At 44.3% G+C, this 22,276-nt stretch overlaps 2 protein-coding genes across 5 annotated transcripts in view; both read right to left on the bottom strand.

Annotated features, from left to right (window-relative positions):
• usp25 (ubiquitin specific peptidase 25) overlaps positions 1-132 on the bottom strand; it is a 212,928-nt gene extending 212,796 nt beyond the window's left edge. For all 3 annotated transcript variants that reach the window (XM_043701413.2, XM_043701414.2, XM_043701415.2), the window contains exon 1: positions 60-132. In XM_043701413.2, the coding sequence (XP_043557348.2) occupies positions 60-101 (42 nt within the window). In that variant the 5' untranslated portion in view covers positions 102-132. The remainder of the gene's footprint in view (positions 1-59) is intronic.
• Positions 133-3,729: 3,597 nt separating this feature from the next.
• The window catches only part of LOC122555424 (arsenite methyltransferase), a 127,472-nt gene continuing 108,925 nt past the window's right edge, over positions 3,730-22,276 (bottom strand). For both annotated transcript variants that reach the window (XM_043701416.2, XM_087992462.1), the window contains exons 4-10: positions 20,952-21,088; positions 15,218-15,287; positions 13,637-13,718; positions 11,744-11,875; positions 9,248-9,390; positions 8,285-8,407; positions 3,730-4,816 (exon numbers count right to left, since the gene is read on the bottom strand). In XM_043701416.2, coding sequence (XP_043557351.1) covers positions 4,661-4,816; positions 8,285-8,407; positions 9,248-9,390; positions 11,744-11,875; positions 13,637-13,718; positions 15,218-15,287; positions 20,952-21,088 — 843 coding nt within the window. In that variant the 3' untranslated portion in view covers positions 3,730-4,660. The remainder of the gene's footprint in view (positions 4,817-8,284; positions 8,408-9,247; positions 9,391-11,743; positions 11,876-13,636; positions 13,719-15,217; positions 15,288-20,951; positions 21,089-22,276) is intronic.

The following is a 22,276-nucleotide window of genomic DNA, read 5'->3' as shown; positions in this document are numbered from 1 at the left end:
TCGGGGATGGGGGAGACGGTAAGGTGTGGCGGGAGACCTCTCCTGTCCTGTTTGTTTACCTTCTGTGAGTGCTGCTGCAGGACATTTTGTTCCACCGTCATGGCCGATCCAGAAACAGAGAGAAGCTGCAGAGGGGGCGGGGCTGGGGCTGGGAGAGGGGGCGGGGCTGGGGCTGGGAGAGGGGGCGGAGCTGGGGCTGGGAGAGGGGGCGGAGCTAGGGGAGGGGGCGGGGCTGGTAGAGGGGGCGTGGATTGAAGCTGGGTGAGGGGGCGTGGATTGAAGCTGGGGAGAGGGCGGGGTTTGGAGCTGGGAGAGGGGGCGGGGATTGAAGCAGGCGAGGGGGCGGGGTTTGGAGCTGGGTGAGGGGGCGGGGCTTTGGATGGGTGAGGGGGCGGGGTTTGGAGCTGGGAGGAGGGGTCGGGTTTGGGAGCTGGGAAAGGGGCGTGGCTTAGGTCGGGACACGGGGCGGGGCCAGGACTGAGAGGGTGGGGCCGAAGTGAGAGAAGGTGGGGCTTGGGCAGAAAGGGGTGGGGCATGGGCATAGAGGAGGTGGAGCTTGGTCGTTTGGGGTGTGGCCGGGGAGTAGTGGGTTGAGGCATGGGGAGGTAGGGGTGGAGCTGGGGGTGGATGGTGAGGGATTTGGGAGGTCAGGGGTGGGGCCGGGGTAGAGAGGAAGTGGTTTTGGGAGGTTGGGGGAGTGGCTTGGGAGTAGAGGCGTGTGGTTTGAGTGGGCTGGGTGGGGCTTTTTGAGCATAGGGTGGGGCTAGGGTGAAGAGGAAGTGGGACTGAGGTGGAGAGGGGAGGGGACTGAGGTGGAGAGGGGAGGGGCTTGAAGTGGAGAAGGGGCAGGGCTGGGGAGACAGGTGGAGGGGATGGGGTGGGGAAAGGTTAGAGATGGTGTGAGTGGGGAAAGGCAGGGAGGAGGGGCTGGGGTAGTGGGAGTGGAGGTGGTGAGGCTTGGATGGGGAGGGTGAGGGGAAGGAGGTGGTAAGGGGGAGGCGACAAAGAAGAGAGGGGTAGTGGCAGGGTTGGGAGAGGGAGGGTTGGGAGAGGGAGAGTTTGAGGAGGAGAGGAGAGGAGAGGGGAGGGGCTGGAAGTGGTGAGGGGGTGAGGCTGGGGCTGGGGGTGAAGCAGGGGCAGGGGCAGGGGCAGGGGCTGGGGCTGGGGCTGGGGCTGGGGCTGGGGCTGGGGAGGGAAGGCACGCTGGGGAAAGGTGCAGAACTTGGAGCTGCTGGGCTAGGGCAGGAGGAAAGGAGAGGAAGATCTGGAGTGGATAGAGGCATAGAAGATGAGGGGATGGGGTTGGGGATAAGGGGCTTGGTCTGGAGATGTGGGGGAGGGGCTGGTGTGTAGTTGGAGTGGGGCTGGGATTGAGAGAGAGTGGGGCTGGAGGATGAGGGCGAAGGGAAGGAGGGGACTGGGGAGAAGAGGGGAGGAACTGGAGGTGGGGATGAAGAGGGACCTGGGAGTAGAGATGGGTGGGTCGGTAAGGTGCTTTTTGGAGGGACATGGGTCTGTCAGGGGAGCTTGGTAGAGAGGGTCTGTAGGGGGAATTGGTGGAGATGGATGGGTCTGTAGGGGGGGAAAGGGGAAAAGGGTGGGTCTGTAGAGAGGAAGGGGAAGGGGAAATGGGTGGGTCTGGGGAGAGGCTTGGTGGAGAGAAGTGGGTCTGGAGGGGAGCTTGGTGGAGAGGGGTGAGGCTGGAGAGGGGCTTGGTGGAAAAGGGGAGGGGCTGGTGGAAGGGCTGGAGGCGAGAGGGGAGGGGGAGGAGGGGAGAGTGGAAAGGGGCTGAAATGGAAAGAAAAGAGGTTGGGGAGGAGAGGGCATGGGAGTAGGGGGATGGGGAGTGGCTGGGGCTGGAGGAAGGGGAAAAGAGAGGAGGGGAGGAAGAGGGGGAGTGGGAGGGGTTGAGTAAGGGATTGGATCTGGAAAGGGGAGGGGATGGGGTAGAAAGGGGGAGGGGCTGAGGAGGAGAGTGGGTGGGGCTGACATGCAGAGGGGTGGGTCTGAGGAGGAGAGGGGTGGGAATGGGGGGGATGAGAAGGTTTGGGGCTAGGAGAAGGGGAGAGTCCTGGGAGGTGGGGCTATGAGGGGGTAGGGCCAGGAGATGGGGAAAGGCTGGGAGTGAGTGAGGGCTGGGCGTGGAGCTGAGAGAAGTCCAGGGCTGAAGAGGTGTGGGGCTGAGTGGTTTAGGGTAGGGGCTCAATGTGGTGAGAAGGTGTGACTTGGGGTGGAGGAAGGGTTGGGGCTGGGTGATGGGGCTGGTGTGAAGGCAGGGAGGTGAAGACTTGGGTGGGGGTGGAGTTGCACATGGTGTGGGGCTGGATGTGAGGCAGAGGGAGAGGTTGGAGGTGCACAAGGGGAGGGTCGGGGTTGGAGAGAGTGTGAGAGGAAGGAGGAGAGAGTGTAGGGGTTGCGGGTGGAGAAGAGGCAGGGGCTGAGGGTGGAGAGCGCGGGTGGGATTGGGTTGGAGAGAGGAGGAGGGGCTGTGGAAGAGTGAGGGAGGAAAGGCTGAGGAGGAGAGATGGTGGGAGCGCTACAGGAGGAGAAAGTAGGTGGGGTTATGGAGGAGAAATGGGTGAAGAGAAAGGGGATGGGGAAGGGATGTGTTTGGAGCGGCTGCCGAGGGTCATGTACTTTGGGAGATGTAGCTATTGGGGAAGAGGAGGGGTGAGGAATGGAGATTGGCTGGAGAGAGAGGGAGGGTTTTTGGATTGGGAAGGAGTTGGGGTTGGTACTGGTTACAGCTGGGGATGTTAGGGTTCACCCTGGCATGGAAATATATCTCTGGAACCAGTGGGTCAAAATCCGAGAACTCCCTTCCTCGTAACATTTTGGATCTACCTACAGCACATGGATTGCAGTGATTCAGTAGGCAGCTCCTCAGCACCTTCTAAAATAATGATGGAAAATAAATGCTGGCCCAGTCTAAGACATGCACATCTCATGCATGAATAAAAGAAAAACTGAATTAAAGGATGTATTTGATTGATATGGTTACTTTGCATAATGTCTTACTGACAGACTTTTAGCTTTTATAAACATATGTTGCACTTAAGGAAGTCCAGGGTAACTTCACCCCAGCAAGAGCAATACAAATATTGTTATGACCACACTTTTGCCTTCACCTTCACTCAGTCCATCTCTGACTCCTCCCTTTCCTTTTACAAAAGCCCTGTTTCTTTTTCTCGGGATAAGCTGACCACTTTCATAGAATCCCTACAGTATGGAAACAGGCCCTTCGGTGCAGCAAGTCCACACCGACCCTCCGAAGAGTAACCCACCCAGTCCCATTCCCCAACAACTCTACATTTACCTCTGACTAATGCACCTAATCTACACATCCCTGAACACTATGGGCAATTTAGCATGGCAAATTCGCCTAACCTTTACTCTTTACTCGTCTCTTTGTTTGCCTATCCCTTTCTCTGTTCCTCTCTTTCTCCGTCTGTCTGTCTGTCTCTTCTCTCTCTCTCTCTCTCTGTCTTGGTGGTCTGCATCTGTATACTCTATTCACTTCTCCACACTCCATCGTTAGAAGAAGGGTATTGTGTTTCTCCAGGACTGTCTGCTTTTGTTTTAGATTCCCATCATCCACAGCTCTAAGTGTTTATAATGTTTTTATGACCAGGCAAGGATGGATGGATGGCTGCAAAAGAGTTACTTAATTCTTTTCAACACACAACTCTATCAATTAAAATGTAATACTCATCAAAAGTAAGGAGCCAATCAGTAGGTTTCCTTCAGTGAAGGAAAGAAGTATTTTTTTAATTATTGACCCTGAGAAGAAAAGTTAAATGAGACAGCAAGCACAAACACAAGCATAGGTATAACATTTTAAAAGGGAGAGTGTCTAGTATGAAGAAGGAAGTTCAAGTGTATACAGTTTGAAATGTCCTTAAGGAATTACGTTTCTTGTGTAACCCCTGTTATTTAGTTGATGTTTCATATTCTCAACTGCAGCAAAATTTGTGGATATCTTTCTGTCCTTGGTGAATGTATATTTCTCCAATTTGCTTTTAACACTGGGCATTGTCTTTCAAGAGAGACTAAGTGAAACAGGGAGAAAGGCGAAGCAAGCCTTCCAGTTCTGGTGTTATGAATCAGTTTACCCTCTCTCAGTCCCTGCTTAATGATATCTATCTTAAATGTGATTCCCTTATGTATTCCTGTGTCTGCCTTCATTGCTGTGTTCAATCTGAATAATCCACAAGTGACTTTCATCCTAACTTGTGAAACTTCCAGAATGAGGTAAATCAAACAGGAGATATAGATCTGAGCAATCAATCTTATTAACTTCAGTTCAGACTGGGTCTTGTTGATTGATGATTTCATGATTTGGCTCAACCAGTGATCTGATAATTATTGTGGCCATCATAAGTCAGTGTTTCTTTTTAATTTTAAAAAAACATATATTTAAATCTTTTAAGTGTTTTAAAATTAAAAGTCATGACAGAAGTCAAAAATCGATAGTCCACTTTTACCACTATCAGGACAATGTGGGAACAAATAAAGTCACCTGTCTTCCCTCTTCTCATGACGAACAAGTGAAGGTCAGAAAGGTAAAGTCTCAAAACAGGAGACAATGCTACAACTTTGTTTTCTTCTATGGCTTTTTAAAATTCCAGCTTGTTGAATCTGCAGCAATGAGATGTCTTCATTAACATTCTGCGCATGTAGTTAGCTCTTTTGTTTCTCCACATTTTCTTGTCACTTCAGTTTGATGTTCACAAGGACTATCTTTTTGATTCTTGGAGCATTTCTGAATTAATGATCCCAGTTTATCAGCCAACAGGAAGGGATTCAGGTGGCAATACTGGAGAGACAGTGAAGGAGGCAATGAGTACATTAGAGACCATGTAAAAAGAAAAGCTCTGGTAATTATGAGTTCTGTTCTGAGAAAGATATCAATGGCTAGTGGATGAAACACCTTCCCATGTTTTGTCATCTATCAGCAAGATTGAGAAATTCCAGATCAATGTTTTAACCGCAACTTTGAGATTCTGATACGCGATTCCAAAAATATGTTCCACTCCCAGTCCCTGGGTGTAAATCCTCACTTTTTCTCATCAGTGTTTCCATAGCCTCACTACATGGATGCTGCTGCTGATTCACTTTCAGGGCCAATACTGTGCTACATACAGGTAAAATTCTTAACAACTGGAGAAAACCATTTAATTGGGAAAGTTAAAATGGAGAAGGGTTTTGTAAGCTCATGTGATCCAATGATCTAATTAGAACAAGCTCTTTGAAATTCATACTGTTAAATCTCCACAGACTCATAATATTTAAAAGGAAATTAAAACTTTCAGAAAGAATGAACCTTCAATATTTGACATGATAGTACTTTTACTGTAACAACTGACTAATACACAATTGATCAAACACGATTGCCATTTTGTAGACCATTTTTGCTTTAAGCCACAGAAAGGGGCATAGAAATTACTCATTAGGAGTAGAAGTAGACTTTTTGATCATTCAATAAGATTCAATACGATTATGGCTGATCTGTTTGACTTACAAATTCCACATTCCCATCTAACCCCAATAACCTTTGACTTACTTGTCGAGAAAGAATAAGTTTACCACTGGTTTAATAATATTCAATGGCTCCATCCTCATCACCTTCTGAGGCAGAGGGTTCCAAAGTCATACATTTCTCTGACAGGAAAAAAAACCCTTCATCTCTTAGTTTTCAAATAATATCACCTAAATCTGGACTCACTCAAAATGGAAAATATCTTTTCTATGTCTACCTTGTAAAGATTGTTTGGGAGTTTATAAGCTTTAATCAAAACACCTGTCACTCTTCCAAACATCAACTCTTCAAAACTGGGAAACAAGCCCAGCCTGCTCACTCTTTCCATCATAAATGATCACTTCAGGTATCATAGAATCACACAGTATGGAAACAGTCCCTTCAGTCCAACCAATCCATGCTGATCATAATCCCAAACTAAACTAGTCCCACCTGCCTGTGCTTGGCCCATATCTCTCCAAACCTTCCCTATTCATGGTACTTATTCAAATGTCTTTTAAACAATGGAAGTGTACTGGCATCCATTACTTCCTCATTCCACATGTGAACCACTCTCTGTATAAAAAAGTTGCCCCTCGTGTCTTTTTTGAAACTTTCTCCTTTCACCTTAAAAGTATCCCCCCAAGTCTTGAAACACCCCACCCTAGGCAAAAGACACTTGACATTCACCTTATCTATACCCCTCATGATTTTAAAAACCTCTATATGGTCTCCTCTCAAACCTCCGCGTTCCAGTGAAAAAAATACCAACCTATGCAGCCTCTCCCAACAACTCAAACCTTCTATTCCTGGTAACATTCTGATAAATCTTTTCTGACCCCTCTCCAATTTAATAATATATTTTCTATGGCAGTACTCCAGAAGAGACTTCACCAATATCCTGTATAACCTCAACATGATTTCCCAACTCAAATACTCAAAGTTTTGAGCAATAAAGTCAAGCATGTTAAATGCCTGCTTAATTATCCTGTCTACATGTAATGCAAACTTCAAACAATTATATTAATGAATCCCTAGGTCTCTCTGTTCTACAACATTACCTAAGGCCCTACTTTTAATTGTAAAAGTTCTGCCCTTGCTTGCTTTGCCAAAATGCAATGTGTCACATTTATCCAAATTAAACTCCATCTGTAACTCCTCAGCCCAATGACCCAATTGGTAATCTTAGATAACCTTCTTTACTGTCCACTTTACCACCAATTCTGAAGTCATCCACAAACTTACTAACTGTACCCTCTATATGCTCATCTAAATCATCCTCTGAACTGTCTCCAATGCATTTACATTCTTCCATAGATAAGGAGACCAAAACTGCACACAGTATTCAAGATGTGGTCTCACCAATTCCTGTATAACTGAAGCACTGTAACTACTTAACCTTCAGTTCCTCTCATAATAAGGGAAAGCATTCCATTAGTTTCCTTAATCACTTGCTCTCCTGCACATTAACTATTTGGGACTCATGAGCTAGAGCACCAAATCCTCCAGAAGACTCATTGTTCAAATGATACTCTGCCTCATTTTTTTTCTTTCTACCAAAATAATTCATTTCACATTTTTCCACATTGTACTCGATTTGTTAGGTACTTGCCTCATCACTTCACCTATCTATGTCAGTCTGCATCCTTGTTATAACATTTTCACAACACACTTCCCAACAAATCTTTGAGATATCTGAAAATTTAGCCAGCATGCCTTAGATCTCCTCACTTAACTCATTGCTAGAAGTTATAAAACTTTGAATGCCCAACATACATCCCTATACCCTGCCCCCCCCCCCCTCCCTCCTCCACCACTTGTCACACCTGACCAACCTGACAAAGGTCCATTTATGCGTACTGTCTGTTTACTGCCTGCCAGCCAAATGTTTATCTGTGCAAGACCATTACCAGCAATACCATAAGCTCTTAGTTTGTGTAATAATCTTTGATGTGACACCTTGTCAAATACTTTCTTCTTTGCCGTACTAAAAAAAACTTCCTTGTCGACATTTTGCTGGAGGTAGATAATTAGGCACCCACTACCAAGAATACTGTTTAATTGGTGATGCTCACCTGCTTCTCTGAGCTGCTGTTCTTTTGGAAGTGTGGGCTGCTCAAGGGCCTTGACAATGCAATCAGTAGAGGTCCCTGCTGCTGAAGAAGTGGGCACCTCTATTTCATTTACCACAGCAGAGTGAAAGGCAGCCTCCAGCAGTGGCACTGTACTAAAAAGGCACTGGGAGTCGGTGATATTGAGATGGACTCTCTGAATCTCAGAGAAAGGACAGCAGTAATGAGAGATAGCCTGTAATTGTCTACTTATTTGGGTTAAATGGCAGCCACATCCATTGACCTGGCCCATGTAGCTGAGATTTCCACTCCTAAGAACAAGCCACCATGGTGGTAAAGTGTCTGGCTGCCCTGCTGATATCTTTCACTGCTATGTTCCCATTTTACTCCCAGATCAGATTTAATTGAACAAGAGATGTTTCCTCAGTCTATGGATCAAGTTATCAGGGGGATGGTGGAAGCAGGTGGCACTGATTCATTCAAGTATACTCTGTCCATACATTAACATTTCAGGACTGGTTCATCAATGATTTGAGACATGGCATGTGAGAAGTGTAACAGGCAGAAATGTTGCCAAATTAGCATGCACCAAGACCAAATTTCAGTTCTACATGACTCAATCTTCGAGTTACTTTTGGAACTATGAGTTTTTAAAAATGAATACCAGAGTTCAGGTCTGAAAGTATGTTCTTACCTGCTGAGGTCCATCTTTTATTGGTACCTCACAGTCAGCGGGTTGAACAATGAAATGAGAGGCGAACCGTGAGGTCTTCAGTACCAAGGCCAGCTCCCCATCCACTGCCACTGCTTTGTCCTTCTGTAAGAAACCAAATGAAAGAGACAATTAAAACTAAGCAGCTACAAGTAAATTTGAAAGACAGATGATTAATTTGTCAAACCCATCCCTGCATCTGCAACATTCACTTTCATAATGATCTAGGTTCCTCCTATCCACATCATTTAGTGACCCAGATTTTCTAATTGCCATCCCAATGTTCCCACAGCATGGATGGGAATTGTGCATCGGGACAATGGAGAATGCCTAACTTAGTAGGTTCTGAGGGAATTGTTTGGGAAATATAAGACTTTGCCCAGCAATTTCCCTATGCTTGGAACCTTCCAAAAGTACCTTTTTAAATCGGAGATTTTTGAGAACTCTGCTGTTGTCAAACAAATAGTTATGCCAGACATATAGGACTATTAAAAACCTGGGCTAATCCTGCCTAACTATCAAACTTATCTCTCAAATTACCATATACAGACTCAATCACTCCTCCTCTAAACTCTTTACTTCCTTCAGACACTGAACAGACCATTCTCCCCAGCCCCTCACCCACTCCCAGAACCAGATATCTCTTTCCTCCCCCAGGAACCAGAAATCCCTTTCCATTTGGACTTAACCCCATTCCCACCAACCCACATCTTGAGATCTTTGGGAGGATATTGGTTGGAAAGAAGATGGAAGAGGTGGAGCTCAAATAACTTTCTGATCTTATTGATATGAATAAGGAAAATTAATCTCTCGCCCACACTTTAATTAAACAATCCATTTCAATGTATGCTATGGACTTCGATGCATTTCCAGATTATATGAGCAGGAGGGGTGAAAACCACCTGTCCAGCATATGAGATCATGGCTCTATTTAAGCTTGCTTACTTCAAAAGTGTGAACAGAGTCAAATGTCAGCTTCTCCTCATGGTCAGTCACTGTCCCTTTATACGTGACCCAAGCTCCCTTGTCACTTCCATCAGAAGGGAGCTTGAAAAATCGATATGTTCCAGATGCATATTTCACATCTCCTGAAAAGAAAAATTACCAGACAGGGTCAATGTGCAAGAGGATGTAACATGTGATATTGCCAGAAAGTAATAGAAGGCTGGCATCGAGTAACAGAGAATAAAAGTGATTTTATATTGTTATAGACAGTAATAGAAGCAGAAAGTAAGGAAAAAGTGACAATATTATAATGGAGTGACACACCTTGAAAATGGAGCCACAGTTAGGCAGGGTGGTGAAGAAGCAAGCTTGCATTCATCATTGAGTGCATTGAATGCAGGAGTTGGGATGCCTTGTTGCAGGTATACGAGATGTTGGTAAGGCCACATTTGGAATACCGCTTGCAGTTCTGGTTACCCTACTCTAGAAAGGATATTATTAAACTAGCAAGAGTGCAGAAAAGATTTACTAGGATGCTACTTGGACTGGAAGGTTTGATTTATAAGGAAAGGCTGGATAGGTTGGGGCTTTTTCCCCTTGAGCATAGTAGATTGAGGGGTGATCTTCCAGAGGTCTACAAAATCATGAGAGGCATAGATAAGATAGATGGCCAACAGATTTTCCCTGTGGTAGGGGTTCTAAAACTAGAGAGCACAGGTTTAAGGTGAGAAGGGAGACATGCAAAAGGTTCTAGTTGTACATTGGCTCACTGAGCTGGAAGGTTTGTTTTCAGACGTTTCATCACCATACTAGGTAACATCATCAGTGAGCCTCTGATGAAGTGCTGGTGTTATGTCCTGCTTTCTATTTATGTGTCTTGGTTTCTTAGGGTGGGTGATATCATTCCCAAATCTTGTTCTCAGAGGATGGTAGATGCGGTTCAAATTGATGTGTTTATTGATGGAATTTCAATTAGAACGCCAGGCTTCTAGGAATTCTCATGTGTGTCTCTGTTTAGTTTGTCCTTTGATGGATGTGTTGTCCCAGTCAAACTAGTGTCCTTCTTCATCTGTATGTAAGGATACAAGTGATAGTGGATCACGCCTTTTGGTGGCGAGTTGGCATTCATGTATCCTAGTGGCATTCTAACCAGAACTCCATCAATAAACACATCAATCTGGACCCCACCTATCATCCTCTGAGGAAAATAACTACAGGTGTTATCACCCACATTAAGAAAGCAAGACACATAAATAGAAAGTGGGACATACCACTAGCGCTTCACCAGAGGCTCACTGATGATGTTACTGAGCACTGTGACAAAATGTTTGAAAACAAACCCTCCAGCTCAATTAGCAAACTTACATCCAGAATATCAACCTGAGCTACAAACCTTCTTAAAAATTGTAAAAGTTGTATAAGGGTCCAGAGCTACAATTATTTCACACCATCGGTAGGAAATGTCTGGAATGGGCTGTCAAAGGCAAGTACAATATTGTCATTTAAGAAACATGTAGATGGGTATGTGGATGGGATAGGAATCAAGGGCTATGGACTAAATGCAGGCAAATGGGACTAGGTTATTTGTGAAAACTGGGTGGCACGGACAGGTTGGGCCAAAGGGCCTGTTTCCATGATGTAACACTCTATGACTCCACAGAGAGAAATAGCAGATTGGCAATGAGTAAGAGAGGAATACAGAGCTGATGGAGTTGCAAAAAATGATAGAGTACTAAACAATACAAATTACAGTGAGTAATAAAGGACTAACAATATAACAGAGGGCTGACAGGTTTACAGATTGTAATAGGGCCTTGTAGTGTTACAGAGTGTAGTAAAGGACTGATAGTATCAGAAACCATAATAGAGAGTTGGTAATGTTACAGAGAGTAGTTGAAGTCCAGCAATGTTACAAACAGTAATCAAGAGCTAACAGCATTACACAGAATATTAGAGGTCCAGCGATGTTACAGAGAGTAAGAATGAATTCACAGTATTACAGAACATAATGGAAATCCTGCAATGTTACAGAAAGCAATAGAGGGTTGATAGAATTACAGAGCATAATCAAGGGCTGGTAGTGTTACAGAGAGTAATAGAGGACTGATGCATTACAGATAGTAGTAGATGTCCAGCAGTGTATCAGAGTGGTAGTGTAATGACAGTATTACAGAACATATTGAAGGACTGATAGTGTAACAGAGTAATAGGGGATTCATTGTGTTACATGGACTATTGGCAGTTAATTCTTTAAAGGTCAATAATATAGTAAGCACAATGAAGCCACAGAGTGAGAAAAGCACAGCAAGTCAGGCAGCATCCAAGGACCAGGAGAATCGACATTTCGAGCATGAGCTCTTCATCAGGAAGAGCTGAAACATCGATTCTTCTGCTCCTGAGATACTGTCCAACTGGCTGTGTTTTTCCAGCACCACACTCTTGACTCTAATCTCCAGCATCTGCAGTCCTCACTTTCTCCACAATGAAGCCACGTACCAGTCTTCTGGAGGAGATCAGCTTTGTGGATTTCAATGTGATTTGCAGAGACAAGATACGGTGTGCTGAATCCAAGCTCCTTCACCAGACTGATCAGCTCCTTCCAGTAGAGAGCACCTGCCAGCCCCTCCCCTGTCAACAAGATAAAAGCCTTGAGAGCAGTCAGCCAACCTTTTGCTCCTCACGGAGTGTGGGCCACATTCCCCAGAATGACAGCATCCCATTCATAACAATTCTTCAGTCAGTCTTCAGTTTGACAAACGTCTACAATGTAAGTCAGTGGAAGTGAGAGCTGATCATGTGGGAGTTTACTGAACAGTGGCATTGACTGTTTAATCTCTTTAACCTGTGAATGACAAGGATTGAGATAATACACCAGAGGAACAGACTGAAAGGGAACTCGAGTAATTTTAACTCAAATTAGTTTTCGACATTGAAACAGACTGTGTAATTAAGTGGCGACCGGTGGAGTAGGGTAGAGGGCCAGGATAATCAGGCAGGTGCCTCCAATTTCAGACAGTGGGAAAAGTGTCTGACATTTGGTGTAGGGAGGAAAGGGTGAGAGTAATCCTGCCTCATGACTTACTGATCACTCAGGGAGTTAGTGGAAGTCGTACAGAACTGCAATACTTCCTAAATGCCAGCAGGCAAAATTACTGGGTTTTGTCAGCAGCTAGGGTCCCTCATTCATTGGCACTTGCTTACCCATCAAATGACCCACCATCAGGAAGTTGAAAGAGACAACTGAAAGCCATCCCACTGCCCTTGCATCTCACTCCCCTCTCTTAACAGTGCACCCCTACTTGCATCGCTGTTGATCACTTTCCTGTGCCCCCATTCAACCCACAACTAACTGCCTGCAGGAACTCTTGGTGCCAACATTAAATCCACACAGAGAGGAAAGGAAAGATTAGATTAAAAGAGAGAATGAAAAAAGACATGTGAAATAAGAAAATAATTTAAAATGTTCAAATTTCATCATCCAGCAACAACATTGTGCCTGCAGGAACAAATTCTGCAGTAGCAATTGCCCCTTTCTGAGCCTGAGAGATTGTGTGTGGCATTGCAGGAATATAAATCTTCTCATTAAAAATGTCCTTACACTGTTAAATAGTAGGCATAACATTTTGGGATGAGTTCAATAGGCAGGCTCCATGAAACCAATACTTTTCCATAGGACACAAAGCTAAAAACTGGTGGAGAGGTAGCTCTGTTAATTAAGGATGCCAATAGTACAATAAGGAGAGATCACCTTAGTTCTGAAAATTAAGAAATTGAATGAGCTTAAGTAGAAATAAGAAACAAGAAGGCTAACAAAAACCCACAAGGGAGTAGTTTATAACTTATCTACAATATTTTTTTTTATTTTTTTGGGGAACTGTAACTGAAATGTAAGTTGGTCTCCTGTAACTGAAATCCCAGGAACGTTTTGCAAATTCAAAATTGTCGAATATTATTGAGCTTCAATAATATTGCAGACAATATAGTGTGGATGTCTTTCACAAATCAAAAGGTGAGAATTTCAAATGGCATGGTGCCAAGAATCTTTTGGGTGAAGGGAGTCATGCCTGGCAACAGATTAATTGAGCTGCAGAGTGTTAAGAATGTGTAGAATCTAAGAATGGCAGAGAGGGGAAAACAGAACCTCTCTCTCTTTCTCTTCAAACTTGTGAGGAAAAAGCCAGAAAGGCACAGAAAGTTTAAAAGAGTTCGCCAGATCAACCTTTCAATCAAAGAATGACTGTCACCTTACAGAGGATAGCATCTCACCATTGCAAACATCAAAAGGACTGAAAGAGAAAAACTTTCCGCCTTTGTGAGTGAGATTTTCAGAATTTTGTTTCCCCGCCTGTAAAATGCAACATGCTCTTGTGAGAAGTTGAAAACAGTTACCCCAAAGCACTGAATCCTCCTTCAGTTTTTCATCCACAGGCTCGCTCACATACATGTCACTGAAGTACATTTCTCCACCTTCCTGCAACAAAGAAGATAAACCTGAGAAATGAAATCTTCTTCGCTTTCCTCAATTCTAATTTTGTGATGTCAGAAACATGGATTAATATTCATTTAGTTTGTACTTACTATTTTAATGTTTTTATTTAGAAAAAACAAACTAAATATTTCTATGTGGTGTTGGTCATCACTTAATTGATCCTTGCTGCTTTCTTGAGCAGTTGCAGACAATATAGTGTGGATGCACCCACAATTAAAGACAAAATTCGAAGACTCTGATGATACATATTCCCTGAGTGGAAATTTCTATTAACAGAGGGTTTGGGAGGAGATCTGTGTGAAAGATGAGCACTGTTGTGGTTGTGTTGGTACAAGTGGCTTGATTTTGGAACAATAAGGAGGCCAAGGCTCCCTTACCCTGGAAAGAGAAGGCAGGCAAATAGCCCAACAGAAACTTTGGCCTGGAGATACAGAGAGCTGGTTATGAAGCAGTTACATCTCAGGATCATGTGGAAATCTCACAACAGTTGACTGGGAAAGTAAAATTTCTTTTGGGTAATTACCCAAGATTTGGAACCCTCTGAAAGAGTACATGATTTTATGAAACATCGAACTAGGAGCAGGAGTAGGCCATTCAGCCCTTCGAGCCTGCTCCACCATTCAGTATGATCATGGCTGATTATCCAACTCAGTCCCCTGTTCCTGCTTTCCTCTCAAACCCAAAGTTCCTCCTTAAGCAGGGATTGAACCTGTGCCATGGCAGTGGGAGCACTGGGTCCTGACAAGGTACCACCAGCGAGGATGCTTTTCGAAGGTTCCGACTCACTTAAGCATAATTGATGCCCAGAGAAAGTTTGAGAATTAAAAACATATTCAAACTCCTGGGAACCATTAGATTTATACCCTAATTACAACTGAACATGCCTGAACTGCACCCCCCCCAAATACTTGAAAACACCCAAACCTGACCCAATATTCCCCAACTCTCTGAACAACAGATCCAGTAGACCTGAAACTGCTCCCCCTCCACCAACCCATGCATTACACTCTTTGCCACTGAACCAGTCATCTCACCTGACTGTCCCCCTCTACTGTGAAATCACTGCAGTACCTCCCAAATCTACAACCTCTACCAACTAGAAGGACAAGGGCAGCAGATCACAGGAACCCCAGCAGCTGCAATCCCCCACCCACCCCAGGTCACACACCATCCTCTCCTGAAAAACCTATCACCGTTCCTTCAATGTCCCAAGAACTCCAACCTTCTCAAAGGGCAATTGGGGATGGCCAATAAATGCTGGCCTTGCCGATGATATCCATTTCCCATGAAAGCCAGGTGGAGTAATGAATTGTACGGATGGAGCTGAGTGACTTCAGAAGTACATTGGTAAGTTGGTCAAGTGGGCAGAGAAATGAGAGGTAATGCATTTTGCTTGAAGAAGCACAGAGAGATAAAACTCATATAGAGCAGAGACTAGGCAATGTCTGCATGCAAACCTTCAGCCAGAATGTGGTACCAACCTTAAGGATCCGATAGGCCTCTGCAAAGACTGCCTTCTTATCTGGGCACAGGCAGATCACACAGTTTGAACTGGATGTAAACACAAGGAGGGAAAATGAAAAATATGCTGAGTTATCGCATACAAGAAGCAGGACACCATACTCCCCCATGAGTTTATCCAGCAACCCCACTAGAACATGGCTAATTTGTATCTTGACTCAATTTACCTTCCAGAATTCCTATTCTGTGATACCCATATCCAGTAGAACTCCATTGATCTCGGTTTTGAAAGCTCCAATTGATGGAGAATATCAGAGAAAGCTTTGCAGACACTATTCTAAGTTTCCTTCACAATTTGTGTGGAAACCGTGCAGCTGATTACTCTCCTGATTGGCATGGCTATAATCGCAAGATTATGTTCATTCTTCTTGTGTGTCCACTCACGTGTGCCCATACCCCCAACCCCAAGAGGAAATAGTTTATCTGTATCAATTCAATAAAGGTTCTAAGCAACCCTCGTCCTGATAAACAGAACAGAAGGGAGATGGGGGAAGGTGATAGCCTAGTGGTTTGATCACCAGACTATTAATCTAGAGAGGCAAAAGTGAGTACTGCAGATGCTGGAGATCAGAGTCAAGATTAGAGTGGTGCTGGAAAAGCACAGCAGGTCAGGCAGCATCCGAGGCGCAGGAAAATTGACGTTTTGGGCAAAAGCCTTTCATCAGGAGGGCTTCTCTGGGAACCTGAGTTTGAATTCCATGCCAAATGGTGGAATTTGAATTCACTAAATATCTGGAATCGAAAGACCATGAATCCATTGTCAATTGTCAGGAAAAACCCAAATGGTTCACTAATGTCCTTTAGGGCAGGAAATCTGTTATCCTTATCTGGTCTGGCCAACATGTGACTCCAGACCCGCAGCAATGTGGTGACTCGTAACTGCCCTCTGGGTAATTAGGGATGGACAATGAATGCTAGCCCAGCCAGCAATGCCCTTTCCTCTGAATGAATTTTTAAAAATAAGCCAGGTGGAGTAATGAATTGTACGGATGGATCTGAGTGACTTCAGAAGTACATTGATAAGTTGGTCAAGTGGGCAGACACTTGGCAGAGAAATGAGAGGTAATGCATTTTGCTTGAAGAAGCACAGAGAGACAATACAGGATCAACGGTGCAACTGTGATGGACATGTGGAATGAAGGGATCTTGGAGTTAACTTGCACAATTCTCTGAAGGGGGCCACGCAAGTTGAAACAGTGTTAAGAGATTTGATAGGATTCTTGGTTTATAAATTGAGGCATAGAGTATAAAAGCAATGAAGCGATGCTATGCCTCTACTAATCATTGGTAAGACCACATTTGGAGTATTGTATTCCATTCTGGGCACCTTATTTAAGGAAGGATGTTAAAGCCCTGGTGAGAGTGCAAAAGAGATTGATTAGAATGATACAAGGAAGGATAGAATTTTGATACAAAGGCAGATTAGATAAATTGGGTTTATTCTCCTTGCAGCAGAGAAAATTAAGAGGTTATCTTATTGAGGTGTTCAAAATTATGAACAATTTTGACAGGGTAAAGAGGATTTTCTGTTTTCACTATTTGGTATGTCGGTAACTAGGAGTCACAGTTTCAAAATTTTCAGCAAGAGAGCTAAGAGTGAGGTGAAGAGCAACTTCTTTACTAAGAGATTTGTTAGGATTTGGAATGTGCTGCCTGGGAGAGTGGTGGAGGTGGATTCCATAAGGGGCTTGAAAAGAAAGCTGGTGATGCATTTGAAAGTGATAAGGTCAGAGGGCTATAAAGATAGGGCTGGAGAATGGGATATCTGGGTAGATTTTCAGGAGCCAGTAATGGGTCACACAATGGATCAAATGACCTCCTTCTAGCCCCTTCTACTGTAAAATTCCATGATTCGATGATTATGGGGTACAAACCCATCGAATAAAACAAGAACCGTATGTGCTGAAGGTTTGAAAGAAAAACAGAGATTGCTGTGGAAACTTATCAAATATGGCAGAGCATGTGGGCATAAAGCAGACTTTAACATTTAAAGCCCAGTGACCCTTTTACACACCCTTCTTCTGTTCTGATGAAGGGCCACTGGACTCGAAATGTTAACTCTGTCTCTCTCTCCACAGATGGTGCCAGGCCTGCTGAGTTTCTCCATTGATTTCTATTTTTGATTTTAAATACGAATCAGAGTTATAGAAGCTCTCGCTCAAAATACATGAAAAGTAGAAACAGGAGCAGGTCATATAATCCTCAAGGCTGCTCTTTCATTATTAGATCACATCTGACCTGCTGCCTCAACTCCACCTAACTGTCTTACTCCTTCGTTCTCTTCAAATCCAAAAATGTGTTCATCTCAATCTCAAAGGAACTGAATGACTGAGCATCCCTGAGTTCTCCAGGGTGGAGAACTACAAAGCACTGAGCATTCACACGCTATGAGTGCAGATTTTCTCTTTGTCTCAGTCCACATTGGGTGACCCCTTGCCCCGAGATGGTGTGTCTCAGGTTTAAGTTCCCCAGCTTGGAGAAACAATCTCTCAGTGTTGACACTGAGTGTCCCATAAAGTCCCATGAAGTCTAGTATGTTTCAATGAGATCACCAATCATTCTTCTAAACTGCAGAGAATATTGAATCAATTTATTGAGCCTCTGATCATTAGCCATCTTTCTCAGCTCAGGAGTCAGCCAAGTGAACATTCATTGTGCTGCCTGTTTCGATAAGAAGGGCAAAACTGTGCATAGTAGTGTGTATAGGTGTAGTCATACAAAAGCCCTTTACAATCACAGAATTCTCTTTATTTTTGTATTCCAACCCACTCCCAATAAGGCTAACATGCCATTTGTTTTTCCTATTGTCCTGTTCTGAAACAGGCAAATCAGTTGAAACATTAACTCATTCCTGAAGAAGGGCTTATGCCCGAAACGTCGATTCTCCTGTTCCCTGGATGCTGCCTGACCTGCTGCGCTTTTCCAGCAACACATTTCCAGCTCTGATCTCCAGCATCTGCAGACCTTTCTTTCTCCTGAAACATTAACTCAGCCAGACCTGTTGAGTTCCTAGAGCACTTTCTGTTTTTATTTCAGATTTCCAGCATCTGCAGTATTTTATTTTTATTTGTTGTCCTAATTGCTTGCTGTAACTGCTTCTTGCACAAGGACACCAAACCTTTATGAACGACAATGTTTAAAATGCGCTTCTCATATTCTTCCCAATAAAGCGAGTATCACATTTCCCCAATTTACTTCATCAGCTACTTTACTGTCCAGTCTCGTAACCTGCTTGTAATTCTTTACAGCCTCTGTATCCTCCTCATTGCTGTCTGGGACATCCAATTTTGTATCATCAGCAAACTTAGATACATTACTCATGTCCCTCTAAAATGTCATTAATCATAGATTGTAAAAGCTGCAGCCCTGATGCTGATCCTTGCAGAATGCCAGTAGCTCCTGTCTGCATTTCGGATGCTTCTTTTATCCCTAACTCTGTTCCTTAGCAATCCTCTAGCATATTGTCCCCAAATCCTTGAGCCCTTGTGTTGTCTAATAACCTTTAACACACCTCATCAAATGCCTTTCGAAAATCCAAATATTCTTAATGCATTGGTTCTCCTTTATCTACCCTGCCAATTACATCCTTAAAAGAAAGTAAATAGCTTTGTCAAACACAAATTCCCTTTTATAAAGTTATGTTGACTCTATCTGATTCTTCCTCGTGGTACATTTACACTTCCCTCACAGTGGAGTCCACATTTCCCTGAGGTCAACCTAGCCTTCCTTTTTTCTCTTGGCATTATTTTCATTCGTAAGTGTGGGGGCATGCGAGATGGTAACTACCATGTCACCCCTACCAAGAGAAACAAACTTGACCAATTTCCTGCCAATCAGAGAGAGAGTGAGTTCCTTGACAAATCATAAGCCCCGACATTGCAACATGGGCTTCCACAAGCTGCTGGTAAATCAGATCCATTTCCACTCAACCATGCCTCTAATTGGCCTGGATTGGGAAAGTTGGAGGACCCCTCCTAAGCTAGTTCTGAAAACTAGCCACCATTCTCATCTGCTGGGGAGCTGGTGAAATGAACTCCTTAGCAAGGCAGGAATTGATCGTGCAAGGCCAAAGTTTGCTGATGAATTGAGAAAGTCCCCAACGGACCTCCCCATCACTAGATTACTGACCCAGAAGGTGAAACCAGTAAAACTGGTGAATGACACTTTCTGATCTGACTTACCTTGCATACTTCAGAATGGAACAAGCACCAGTATTTTCAATTCCAAGTGTGACTTGTGTGTTCCTGGTTTGTCACTCCGGGGAGTTGGTGAGAAGGGGGTGAGTTCCTCTCCAGGGTCAACTCATGCTACTGTTTGCCTTTCTCACTATCTCTCTCTTTCTCAATACCTTCTGAAAAGGGAACAGTCTGCTCTCTCTCTCTCGCTCACTCCCTCTCTCTCGCTCACTCCCTCTCTCTCGCTCACTCTCTCTCTCTCGCTCACTCTCTCTCACTCTCGCTCTCTCTCCTTTCTTGCAGAATGAGGTTACCTTTGTCTTCTTCCCTCTCACTAGCTGATATAATTCTGGTGAACCTATCTTCATAGGACAGGATGGGCAGAAATCAAGGGACTTATGGTGGGGCTGTTGAAAGAGTCAGATGGGAGTACTAGCATCAGATTCCTGGGATCGAGAAAAGATGTTCCCCATTCACTTGGAGTTATGGATGGTTTGATGCTGGACTGAACAAAGCTATTTCCTTACAACTGGTGTTGAGACCTTAAGGGCCCAATTCTGACAAGTCTTATGGTAAAGCATTTGCCTATATTTATATTCTCGGCACACCCACGAAGAATGGCCACTTGTTGAGATACTGTAACAAGGGGCGGCACGATCGCTCAGTGATTAGTGCTGCTTCCTCACAGCGCCAGGGAGCTGGGTTCATTCCAGCCTCAGGCGACCGTCTGTGTGGAGTTTGCACATTCTCCCTGCTCTGTGTGGGTTTCCTCCGGGTGCTCCGGTTTCCTCCCAGTCCAAAGATGTACATATTAGGTGGATTGGCCATGCCAAATTGCTCACAGTGTCCAGGGATGTGTAGGCTAGGTAGATTAGATGACCTGGGGGTTGCAGTGAGAGAGAGAGAGAGACTCATTGAGATCCTTGTAGAGAGAGGAGGAGATCTTCTTCAAGGTAGGCATCCTTGCAAGAGGATTTGCAGTAAGGTTAAAATCAACTAGGAGAAAGTGAGGACTGCAGATGCTGGAGATCAGAGTGGCGCTGGAAAAGAACAGTAGGTCAGGCAGCATCCGAGGAGCAGAAAAATCGATGTTTCAGGCAAAAGCCCTTCATTAGGAATGCCAAGACGTCGATTTTCCTGCTCCTCTTATGCTGCCCGACCTGCTGTGCTAATCTTGACTCTGATCTCCACGCTAATCTTGACTCTGATCTCCAGCATCTGCAGTCCTCACTTTCTCCTAGGTAGATTAGCTATGGGAAATGTAGGGTTATAGGGATAGGGTAAAGGGGTGAGTCTTGCTGGGATGCTGTTTAGTGTGGACTCAATGGGCCAACTGGCCTGCTTTCACATTGTAGGGATTTGATGATTTTCTGATAAATGCTTATGATAAAACAGTTGGAAAGTTAAAGTCAGTGCCTTCAGGACAGCATGGAACACAACTGGCCACAATAATAAATCACCATAATAAAACGGCACCAAACAAATTATCAAATGAAACAGGTCATTCACTCTGACTTACACCAGAACATCAAATTTGTTGTACTGAATCCCAGCATCTCCAAGCTTCTCGATGTATCCCTGGATAAACTCTGTGTTTGTTTCCCTGTAACCAAATTTCTCCTGATGATATGAGATGTATTTGCGGGCGAGTTGAATCTGGAGTAAAAGCAGGTTTTGAATAAGGAAGAAGGTTAATATTGAAAACATGGGTTAAGTCCAGACTGGAGTCATTGAATCATACAGCACGGAAACAGACCCTTCAGTCCAAACAGTTTATGGCAAACATAATCCCAAACTAAAGTAGTCCCACCTGCCTGCTCCTGGCCCATAACCCTCCAAACATTTCCTATTCATTAACCTATCCAAATGATTAGATTACCTACAGTGTGTAAACAGGCCCTTCGGCCCAACAAGTCCACACCGACCCTCCGAAGAGCAACCCAACCAGACCCATTCCCCTACACCTAACATTATGAGCAATTTAACATGGTCAATTCACCTAACCTGCACGTCTTTGGACAGTGGGTGGCACATGGAGCACCCAGAGGAAACCCACGCAGACACGGGGAGAATGTGCAAACTCCACACAGACAGTTACCCAAGGTGAGAATTGAACCTGGGTCCCTGGCGCTGTGAGGCAGCAATGCTAACCACTGAGCCACCGTGCTGCCCCAAAGACATATGTCTTTTATATGTTGAAACTGTACCCATCCACTACTTCTTCAGGAAGTTCACTCCACATGCGAATCACTTTCAGTGTAAAAAAAGCCACCCTCTCATGTCTTTGTTAAATCTCTCTTCTTTCACCTTAAAAATGTGCCCCCAGTCTTGAAATCCTCCATCCTAGAGAAAAGACAATTACCATTAATTCTATCGATACATTTTATTATTTTAAAAACTTCTATAGCATCACCTCTCGACCTCCTACACTCCAGTGTAAATAGTGCCAGGCTATCCAGCCTTTATGTATAATTCAAACCCCCCGTACCTGGCAACATCCTGGTAAATCTCTCCTGAACTCTCTCCAACTTAATAACATCCTTCTTATAACTGGGCAACCAGAGCTGGACACAGTATTCCAGAAGAGGCCTCATCAATTTCCTGTACAATTTCAACATGACGTTGCAACTCCTTTACTCAAAGCACTGAGCAATGAAGGCAAGCGTGCTAAATACTTTCTTAACCACCCTGTCTATACTTGATGCAAATGTCAAAGAATTATGCACCTGCACCCCTAGGTCCCTCTGTTCTACAACACTACCCAGGGCCCTAGCATGAATTGTATGAGATCTACCTTTGCTTGTTGTACCAAAATGCAAGTCCCTACCAAGCACTCCCCAGGAC

Source organism: Chiloscyllium plagiosum, unplaced genomic scaffold (assembly GCF_037043375.1).
Source record: "Chiloscyllium plagiosum isolate Xiang-an unplaced genomic scaffold, Cpla_swu_hap1 HiC_scaffold_12, whole genome shotgun sequence".
NCBI classification, from domain to species: Eukaryota; Metazoa; Chordata; class Chondrichthyes; order Orectolobiformes; family Hemiscylliidae; genus Chiloscyllium; species Chiloscyllium plagiosum.
Note: the sequence above shows the minus strand (reverse complement) of the source record. Positions and strands in the feature narration are given on the sequence as shown.